The sequence below is a fragment of the Nerophis ophidion genome, linkage group LG01 (genome assembly GCF_033978795.1).
Source record: "Nerophis ophidion isolate RoL-2023_Sa linkage group LG01, RoL_Noph_v1.0, whole genome shotgun sequence".
NCBI classification, from domain to species: Eukaryota; Metazoa; Chordata; class Actinopteri; order Syngnathiformes; family Syngnathidae; genus Nerophis; species Nerophis ophidion.
In genome coordinates this window covers 50,895,808-50,906,846 of record NC_084611.1, presented here as the reverse complement: position 1 = coordinate 50,906,846, position 11,039 = coordinate 50,895,808, and the positions used below count along the sequence as shown (strand labels likewise).

At 42.8% G+C, this 11,039-nt stretch overlaps 1 protein-coding gene across 1 annotated transcript in view; it reads left to right on the top strand.

Moving 5' to 3' along the window:
• The first annotated feature begins 520 nt into the window (after positions 1–520).
• crmp1 (collapsin response mediator protein 1) overlaps positions 521–11,039 on the top strand; it is a 33,068-nt gene continuing 22,549 nt past the window's right edge. Inside the window, exon 1 of the mRNA XM_061906379.1 lies at positions 521–1,155. Within this exon, the coding sequence (XP_061762363.1) occupies positions 799–1,155 (357 nt within the window). The 5' untranslated portion in view covers positions 521–798. The remainder of the gene's footprint in view (positions 1,156–11,039) is intronic.

The window sequence follows — 11,039 nt, the reverse complement described above, 5'->3', positions numbered from 1 at the left end:
GGTACAGGACAAGAGGAGGGCGAGACATTTATACACATGAAGGAGGGTGACACAGGTGGGCACAATCAGGCAATCAGGAAGGACGTCAGACCAGTGAAACAGGAGGAAGGGCAAGTGATCTGAAACGAGAGGCACAGTCAGCATTTCAAAATAAAACAGGAAATGAAAAAACCTGCAACCAGACGAAACCCAGACAAGACTTCACCCCGGTGTGACAAATACAGACACTTACATCATGTGCTGTCTTCATTTTAACACTTATATAAGACTTTTAAAGTCATTTTGATAGTAGGCTAATACATCTAATATAAACACTTACTTCATGTGCTGTCTTCATTACAACACTTATACAAGACATTCATTTTTTTTGCGGCTCCAAACAGATTTGTTTTTTGTATTTTTGCTCAAATATGGCTCTTTCGACATTTTGGGTTGCCGACCCCGGCCCTAGAGGATTTTGTGCTGCAGATTGTCTGCATGAGATAAAATTGTAGTAGCAGACAGTCCCTGCAGATGTGGGTTACAAGATGACATGTGCTGTGTAATCCTCTCATTACCCATCACCCCCACTTTGGACGCTGGATGTTAGACAAAGGGACAAACGGTATAACCAAATAGCTTTGCACCGCTAAAAAGAAAGAAGCGCATTTTTTTTATTTTTTTTTTATTATTCCTGTGCGTGCCTGCAGAAACAGGAGGCGGTGCCGTGCGTGCGTGTGACCCGCTTACATCTCTTTATCATCGCCGATACCTCCATTCTCTCCCTCCCTCCCTCTCTCGCCGCGCACCAGGGCGACAATGTCGGACTGCAGGAGGCAGTGGAACCGCGAGGACGAGCTGCCAGTCTACCTGGCGGGACCCATCGCCGCCGGGCCCAACCATCGCAAAAGCTTCGGCATGTTCAGCTCCGTGGAGGGGGCGTTCGAGAGCAAGACCATCGACCTCGGCGGCTACGCCGTGGGCGCCAGGAAAGGCGGCCGCACCCCGAGAAGCGGCAGCCGGGAGAGAGTGCTGGATCTGTGCGAGGGCACCACCGGCAAGGCCACGGATGGCGCATCAGACCCGCCGTCACTGCAGGCCACCTCCCCAGGGGAGGGAGAGCCTCCTAAGGTTGAGACCGGATGTGCGCCCGGGAGGGAACACACACATGAAAAGGTACCGGAGTCCAATTCCCACCCATGTACCGTTTTAATATCAATTCATGCACGAATAAGCAATCCAATTTGTATTTTTAAAGACTTTTTATTATATAACAGACATTTTTGTCTGCCCAAAATGCGCAATGACGCACCGTTGTGGTGCTGAAGTGGACAGCGACTACGCGCAGACACTATTGTTGTGTGCGTACGTGTGCGTGTGTGTGTGTGTGTGTGTGTGTGTGTGTGTGTGTGTGTGTGTGTGTGTGTGTGTGTGTGTGTGTGTGTGTGTGTGTGTGTGTGTGTGTGTGTGTGTGTGAACAAGTTAGGACCGAAATCACGGTCCCAATGCAGAAAACCATTGCATCTAATAGAGAGCCAAATACTAGAGTCCATGAACATTGCTCCAAAGTCAGGATTTTTTTTTTGTTGATTTAATGTGCACACAAAAGTAAGCATTGACAGGTGCAAAATGAGGGTGGTCCCAAAAAGGAGGGATTTTTGTCAAATTGACTGTGTGTCGGTTTTAAAAGTGCTCCCCCTCTGGCCAACATATGTAATAAGAAGAGTGTGTGAGGAAGTGAAATGCAAAATCCCTTTGGCCAAAAGTGATTAAAAAACAAATATATATGTATATAGAGACATACTGTAATAACTTGAAGTAAATAATGAAGATTAAAAACTAATTAGAAATAAAAAATAAATTAATGAATGAACTAAAAGCAGTCTTTTTCTCACAATGTGTCGACTTTTTTTTTTTAGATAAAATTGGGAACAATTTCTTATATTCTTTCTGTTACTGTAATATTGCAATATTTTCTCGTAAAATTATTACTTTTTAATTGCAAAATGGTGACGTTTGTCATAATTTTTTTTTAGACTTATCACAATATTGCCAATTTTTTGTTGTTCTTGTAAAATAGGGATATTTTTGGAGTAAAATGATGACTTTTGTCATCATTTTGCCAAGTAAAATTCCGACTATTGTTATGTTATTGCCAAAATGTTAACTTTTTCTTATAAAATTGCGGCGGGTAGAGTAAAATTCCAACTTTTATCACAATATTGCCATTTTTTTGTTGTTGTTCTAGTAAAATAGTGAATTTTTTTTTATTAAAATGACTTTAGTCATCATTTTGTCAAGTAAAATTCTGACTATTGTTATATTATTGCCAAAATGTTAACGTTTTCTTATAAAATTGTGACTGTTATTGAGTAAAATTCCAACCTTTGTCATAATATTGCACAAATGTTACGTTTTTCTTGTAAAATTTGGACTTGTGTTGAGTACAATGACGACATATATTATAATACTGCCAAAATTCTAAGTTTTACTTGTGAAATTGTGACCGTTTTCTTGTGAAATTCCAACTAATTTTTCACAACAAGCTTTTTTTATATTTACATAGTATGTATATATTATTAATTTTGTCAATACAAATTTTTATGTATCTAAAAAGGCTGGTCCTAAAGAGGTAGGCATTTTTCGGAAGTGTCAAGAATGTAGGAAATACAAGAATGTAGGAAATACAAGAATATATGTGTGTGTGTTCTTGTATTTCTACCCTTCTTGAGACACCAACAAGGAAAAGTAGCTTCCATATGAGGAGGTGTGAACAAGTTAGGACCAAAATCCTCGTTCCAATACAGAAAACTATATATATCTCTAATAGAGAGCCAAATATTAGAGTCCGTGAACAATGCTCCAAAGTCAGGAATGTTTTTTTTTATGACATGACAGGTGCAAAATGAGGGTGGTCCCAAAAAGGAGAGATTTTTTTCAAATTGACTGTGTTTCTGTTTTAAAAGTGATCCCTCTCTGGTCAACATATGAAATAGCAAGTGTGTGTACAAATTTGAAGTGCTCCCCCCCTGGCCAACATATGTGTGTGAGGAATTGAAATGGGAGATCCCTTTGGCCAAAATTAATAAAATAAAGATGTACATAGAGACATACTGTAATAACTTGAATTAAATAATAATGATAAAAAATTATGAACAATATAAATAAATAAATGAATGAATTAAAAACGATCTTTCTCGCAATGTGTGAAAAAGAGTAAATTTGTCATTATTTATGTTTCTGTAATATTGCAATATTTTCTCATAAAATTAGTACTTTTCTATGTAAAATTAGTAATTTTTAATTGCAACATGGTGACATTTGTCATAAAAAAAAAATCCGATTTTATCACAATATTGACATTCTTTTGTTGTTCTTGTAAAATAGTGACATTTTTGTCACGGCTCGGTACGTAGTGATTTATGAGGAACCCAAGGATGCAGACAGACAAAAGGTGAGTAGAACAGTTTTTTTTACTCTTAAAATGTACTCACAACTAAGGGTGCTCCACATAGGAGAGAACTAAAGGCGCTGAAGCAAAAAGGTAAACTCAAAATGGGCTTTGTGAAAAGAACAACAAAAGCTATAAAATAATCACGACTAAACTTAGGCTGGAGTTGCAAGACGGGCAACCACTGACCAGGAACCAGGCTGGATGGCACCGGGAGCAATCAGGATAACAAGGAGAGTAGGACACGGAAGTTGTCTATCATGGAGCCAAGGAGTAGAATCGTCAAGTGCCATCCAGCTGTCAAGGTGCAGGTTGAATATCCTCCAGGGAAAATGGGAAGCAGCTGTACACGTCTCGCAACTCCGCCCACAGGAGGAAGACAGGAACTCTGGGGAAAGAGAACTGGAGTGAGGTCAAAAAGGTCAACTGCACCAACAAAGGAAAACTGAATACAAACCACAAGGCGGCAGCAGGTGGTGACAATTTTTTGAGTAAAATGATGACTATTGTTATATTATTGCCAAAATGATAACGTTTTCTTATAAAATTGCGACTGTTATCATAATATTGCACAAATGATCCGTTTTTCTTGTAAAATTTGGACTTCTGTTGAGTAACATGACGACATTTATTATAATACTGCCAAAATTCTAAGTTTTACTTATGAAATTGTGACCTCTTTCTTGTGAACCTCCTACTCATTTTTCACAACAAGGTTTTTTTATATTTACATAGCATGTATATATTATTAATATTTTCAATACACATCTTTATGGATCTAAAAAGGCTGGTCCTAAAGAGGGAGGCATGTTTCTCAGGTCTCAAGAAGGTAACAAATACAGTTATGTGTGTGTGTGTGTGTGTGTGCGTGTGTGTTACCCTTCTTGAGACACCAAAAAGGAAAAGTAGCTTCCATATGAGGAGGTGTGAACAAGTTAGGACCGAAATCATTGTACCAATACGGAAAACCCATCCATTCATTTTCTACCGCTTATTCCCTTTGGGGTCGCGGGAGGCGCTGGTGCCTATCTCAGCTACAATCGGGCGGAAGGCGGCGTACACCCTGGACAAGTCGGCACCTCATCGCAGGGCCAAAACAAATAAACAGACAACATTCACACTCACATTCAAACACTAGGGCCAATTTAGTGTTACCAATCAACCTATCCCCAGGTGCATGTTTTTGGAAGTGGGAGGAAGCCGGAGTACCCGGAGGGAACCCACGCATTCACGGGGAGAACATGCAAACTCCACACAGAAAGATCCCGAGCCTGGATTTGAACCCAGGACTGCAGGAACTTTGTATTGTGAGACAGACGCACTAACCCCTCTGCCACCGTGAAGCCCATATGGAAAACCATTGCATCTAATAGGGAGCCAAATACTAGAGTTCGTGAACATTGCTCCAAAGTCAGGATTTTTTGCTGATTTAATGTACAAACAAAAGTAAGCATTGACAGGTCCAAAATGAGGGTGGTTCCAAAAAGAAGGGATTTTTGTCAAATGGATTGTGTGTCGGTTTTAAAAGTGCTCCCCCTCTGGTCAACATATGTAATCATAATTGTGTGTGAGAATTTGAAATGCAAAAATCCCGTTGGCCAAAATTAATAAAATAAATATGTATATAGAGACATACTGTAATAACTTGAGGTTAGTAATAAGGATTAAAAATTAATTATGAATAAAAAAATAAATAAATGAATGAACTAAAAGCACTCTTTTTCTTGCAATGTCTCGATGTATTTCTTATGAAATTGGGAACAATTTGTCATATTCTTTCTGTTTCTGTAATATTGCAATATCCATCTATCCATCCATCCATCTTCTTCTGCTTATCCGAGGTCGGGTCGCGGGGGCAGCAGCATAAGCAGGGAAACCCAGACTTCCCTCTCGACAGCCACTTCGTCTAGCTCTTCCCGGGGGATCCCGAGGCATTCCCAGAGAGGCGTTTGGATGGCATCCTGACCAGATGCCCGAGCCACCTCATCTGGCTCCTCTCGATGTGAAGGATCAGCGGCTTTACTTTGAGTTCCTCCCGGATGGCAGAGTTTCTTACCCTATCTCTAAGGGAGAGCCCCGCCACCCGGCGGAGGAAACTCATTTTGGTCGCTTGTACCCGTGATCTTGTCCTTTCGGTCATGACCTAAAGCTCATGACCATAGGTGAGGATGGGAACGAAGATCGACAGGTAAATTGAGAGCTTTGCCTTCCGGCTCAGCTCCTTCTTTACCACAACGGATTGGTACAACGTCCGCATTACTGAAGACACCACACCGAACCGCCTGTCGATTTCACGATCCACTCTACCCCCAGTCGTGAACAAGACTCCTAGGTACTTGAACTCCTCCACTTGGGGCAGAATATCCTCCCCAACCCGGAGATGGCACTCCACCCTTTTCCGGGCGAAAACCATGGACTCGGACTTGGAGGTGCTGATTCTCCTTCCGGTCGCTTCACACTCGGCTGCGAACCGATCCAGTGAGAGCTGAAGATCCCGGCCAGATGAAGCCATCAGGACCACATCATCTGCAAAAAGCAAAGACCTAATCCCGCGGCCACCAAACCGGAACCCCTCAACGCCTTGACTGTGCCAAGAAATTATTTCCATAAAAGTTATGAACAGAATCGGTGACAAAGGACAGCCTTAGCGGAGTCCAACCCCTCACTGGAAATGTGTCCGACTTACTGCCGGCAATGCGGACCAAGCTCTGACACTGATCATATGGGGAGCGGACCGCCACAATAAGACAGTCCGATTCCCCATGCTCTCTGAGCACTCCCCACAGGACTTCCCGAGGGACACGGTCGAATGCCTTCTCCAAGTCCACAAAGCACATGCAGACTGGTTGGGCAAACTCCCATGCACCCTCAAGAACTCTGCCGAGAGTATAGAGCTGGTCCACAATTTCCCAGTGGGCACAGAGACGTTTAATTAACGTTGAAACAACGTTATTTTCCCGTGTTGAAAGAACGTTGGATTTGGGTTGAAAATGAAAGTTGGATCAACGTTTAAATACCTACGTTGAATCAACGTCAAATGTTTCAACGTTGATTCAACTTTCAGTTTCTACCTAACAGAAACGTTTAATCAACGTTGAAACAACGTTACTTTCCCGTGTTGAAATAACGTTGGATTTGGGTTGAAAATGAAAGTTGGATCAACGTTTAAATACCGACGTTGAATCAACGTCAATGTTTCAACGTTGATTCAACTTTCAGTTTCTACCTAACAGAGACGTTTAATCATCATTGAAACAACGTTACTTTCCCCTGTTGAAATAAGGTTGGATTTGGGTTGAAAATGAAAGTTGGATCAACGTTTAAATACCGACGTAGAATCTACGTCAATGTTTCAACGTTGATTCAACTTTCAGTTTCAACCTAAGGTCAACCAACCAACTATCAACGTAATATCAACCAATATATCAATATAATTAAAGACAACAAAACATAGTGCATATATAGCTCCAGGCTGAATCCTGTTAATGCAAAATTAAAATTAAGTACAAAGAAAATGGACAATGTCAATCAATATAATTATTTATTTAGCCTGTAATGCCCATCCTATTCCTCCCTTCCGTCCAGGGGCATATTTCAGTTTATTTTTTATGGCATCATGGACCATCGTTTCGGTCCCCTTCTGGGTATCCAAGACGCTAGCTGTAAACAGGCAAAAAGAATACAAATTAATTAAGGGTGCATGTGATTTACCCCAATCAGGTTAATGTAATTATTAAAACACACACACAAACTCACTTGTGACTACATCGAGCAGCTTCGTCTCGGCAAAGGCAGTTTTCCCCCCTCTCCCCTTCATGTTCAGATTGGACATTACGGAATTTTGCATTATTATAATTCCCGATCTAGCACTCATAGATTAGAATTTGGGTCTTACATCGCCTATTTTTAATATATATGTAGAGAAAGAGGAAAATACCTGTCCATGATCTTGCTTAAAAAGCTCTTTAAGTCATATCCACCAATCTTTGAGAGCCTGGCTGTCTGCAAATATACAAGAAAATGTATTTAGCATACACTGGGGGAAGGGGCTGGCAAACACATACATATACATTCAAGTATAGGGCCTGTTTTATCTACACGTGTTTTATCTACACGATTTCATAACCTGAAATTTCTACCTAAATACAATAATATTTCCGATGTAAAAACAGCTACACAATTATAATGTTATAATTACTTACCAGCAAATCTTTCTTGCTTGGTTGAGTTTTTATCAACTCGTCAAGGTCAAGTAGTTACGCCACTGTCTCCAATTTCTGCACATGGAAGGACAGTTTTATCAAAAAAATATCCCTTTTGGTATTATATGTATCATAGCAAGTGTACTGTGTCGTTTCATATATGCATAAACTGAAATAATTATTACATTGCCTTGCATTAACGTTCTGCTTTTCAATTACCGGTAGTGGTACATGTACATAGACTTAGGGGCGGACCAGATGAAACGTGGGGGAGGGTATGTTTTTTTTGGGAAAAAAAGAGATTGTTTAGCAAAAACTGATAAATAAATAGTTTGTTCTCCTGACGTATGTAAAAAAAAAAGTTTTGACGTTGAACTAAGGACGGGTGCCCACTGGGTTCACGACCAGGACGAAAACCACACTGTTTCTCCTTAATCCGAGGTTCGACTATCCGGCGTAGCCTCCTCTCCAGTAAACCTGAATAAACCTTACCCGGAAGGCTGAGGAGTGTGATCCCACGATAGTTGGAACACACCCTCCGGTTCCCCTTCTTAAAGAGAAGTACCGCCCCCGATGTCCACGCGATGCTGCAGAGTCTTGTCAACCAAGACAGCCCCACAGCATCCAGAGCCTTAAGGAACTCCGGGTGGATCTCAACTACCTTCGGGGCCTTGCCGTCGAGGAGCTTTTTAACTACCTCAGCAACCTCAGCCCCAGAAATAGGAGAGCCCACCACAGATTCCCCAGGCACCGCTTCCTCATAGCAAGACGTGTTGGTGGGATTGATGAGGTTTTCGAAGTATTCCCTCCACCGATCCACAACATCCGCAGTCAAAGTCAGCAGAACACCATCCGCACCATACACGGGTGTTGATAGTGCACTGTTTCCCCTTCCTGAGGTGGCGTATGGTGGTCTGGAATCGCTTCAAAGCCATCCGTAAGTCGTTTTCCATGGCTTCACCGAACTCCTCCTATGTCCGAGTTTTTGCCTCCACGACCGCTAAAACTGCACTCCGCTTGGCCCGTCGGTAACCGTCGACTGCCTCCGGAGTCCTATGAGCCAAAAGAACACGATAGGTCTCCTTCTTCAGCTTGACGGCATCCCTCACTGCTGGTGTCCACCAACGGGTTTTGGGATTACCGCCACGACAGGCACCAACAACTTTGCGGCCACCGCTCCAATCAGACGCCTCGACAATAGATGGTGCGGAACATGGTCCACTCGGATTCAATGTCCCGCACCTCCCTCGTGACATGTTCAAAGTTCTTCCGGAGATGGGAATTGAAACTTTTTCTGACAGGAGACTCTGCCAGACGTTCCCAGCAGACACTCACAATGCGTTTGGGCCTGCCAGGTCTGTCCAGCATCCCACCCCACCACCGCAGCCAACTCACCACCAGGTGGTGATCGGTAGAAAGCTCCGCCCCTCTCTTCACCCGAGTGTCCAAAACCTGAGGCCGCAAATCCGATGACACAACTACAAAGTCGATCATGGAACTGCGGCCCAGGGTGTCCTGGTGCTAAGTGCACATATGGACACCCTTATGTTTGAACATGGTGTTTGTTATGGACAATCCATGACAAGCACAAAAGTCCAATAACAAAACACCACTCGGGTTTAGATCCGGGCGGCCATTTTTCCCAATCACGCCTCTCCAGGTTTCACTGTCGTTGTCAACATGAGCGTTAAAGTCCCCCAGTAAGACAAGGGAATCACCCGGGGGAGCACTTTCCTGTACTCCCTCGAGTGTACCCAAAAAGGTTGGGTACTCTGAACTGCTGTTTGGTGCGTAAGCTCAGACAACAGTCAGGACCCGTCCCCCCCACCCGAAGGCGGAGGGACGCTACCCTCTCGTCCACTGTGTTGAACTCCAACATGCAGGCTTTGAGACAAGGGGCAACGAGAATTGCCACCCGAGTCCGTCGCCTCTCACTGCCGGCAACGCCAGAGTGGAAGAGAGTCCAGTCCCTCTCGAGAGAACTGGTTCCAGAGCCCTTGCTGTCCGTCGAAGTGAGTTCGACTATATCCAGCCGGAACTTCTCTACCTCGCGCAGTAGCTCAGGCTCCCTTCCCCCCAGTGAGGTGATGTTCCACGTCCCAAGAGCTAGCCTATGTAGCCGAGGATCGGACCGCCAAGTGCCCTGCCTATGGTCCCTCTTATGAGTGGTGAGCCCATTGGAGGGATGACCCACGTTGCCTCTTCGGGCTGTGGCCGGTCGGGCTCCATGGGGACAGGCCTGGCCACCAGGCGCTCGCCATCGTGCCCCAACTCCGGGCCTGGCTCCAGAGGGGGGCCCCGGTGACCCGCGTCCGGGCGAGCAAAATCTGAGTCCATTATGTTGTAATTCCATAGAATTCTTCGAGCTGCTCTTTGTCTGATCCCTCACCTAGGACCTGTTTGTCTTGGGAGACCCTACCAGGGGGCATGAAAGCCCCCGGACAACATAGCTCCTAGGATCATTGGGACACGCAAACTCCTCTACCACGGTAAGGTGGCAGCTCAGAGAGGATATTGCAATATTTTCTCGTAAAATTATTACTTTTTTAATGAAAATTATTACTTTTTAATTGCAAAATGGTGACATTTGTCATAAATTTTTTTCGATTTTATCACAATAGACAATTTTTTGTTGTTCTTGTAAAATAGTGACATTTTTTTGAGTAAAATGATGACTTGTGTCATCAATTTGCCAAGTAAAATTTTGACTATTGTTATATTATTGCCAAAATTGTTAAGTTTTCTTATAAAATTGTGACTGTTATTTAGTAAAATACCAACTTCTATCTGTGTTGGCCCTGCGATGAGGTGGCGACTTGTCCAGGGTGTACGCCGCCTTCAGCCCGATTGTAGCTGAGCTAGGCACCAGCGCCCCCAGCGACCCCAAAGGGAATAAGCGGTAGAAATGGATGGATGGAACACAATATTGCCAATTTTTGTTGTTGATGTTCTTGTAAAATAGTGACATTTTTTGAGTAAAATTATGACTTTTGTCATCATTTTGCCAAGTAAAATTCTGACTATTGTTATATTATTGCCAAAATGTTAAAGTGTTCTTAGATTGCGACTGTTATTGAGTAAAATTCCAACTCCTGTCATAATATTGCACAAATGATCCGTTTTTCTTGTAAAATTTTGGCTTGTGTTGAGTAAAATGACGAATTTTATCATAATACTGCCAAAATTCTCAGTTTTTCCAGTGCAATTGTGACATTTTTCTTGTGAAATTCCAACTCATTTTTCACAACAATATTTTTTTTTTATATTTGCGTATATATTATTAATGTTGTCAATACAAATCTTTACATATGTAGAAAGGATGGTCCTAAAGAGGGAGGCATTTTTTTCAGGTCTTAAGAAGGTCAGAACTACAATTGTGTGTGTGTGTGTGTGTGTGTGTGTGGTGG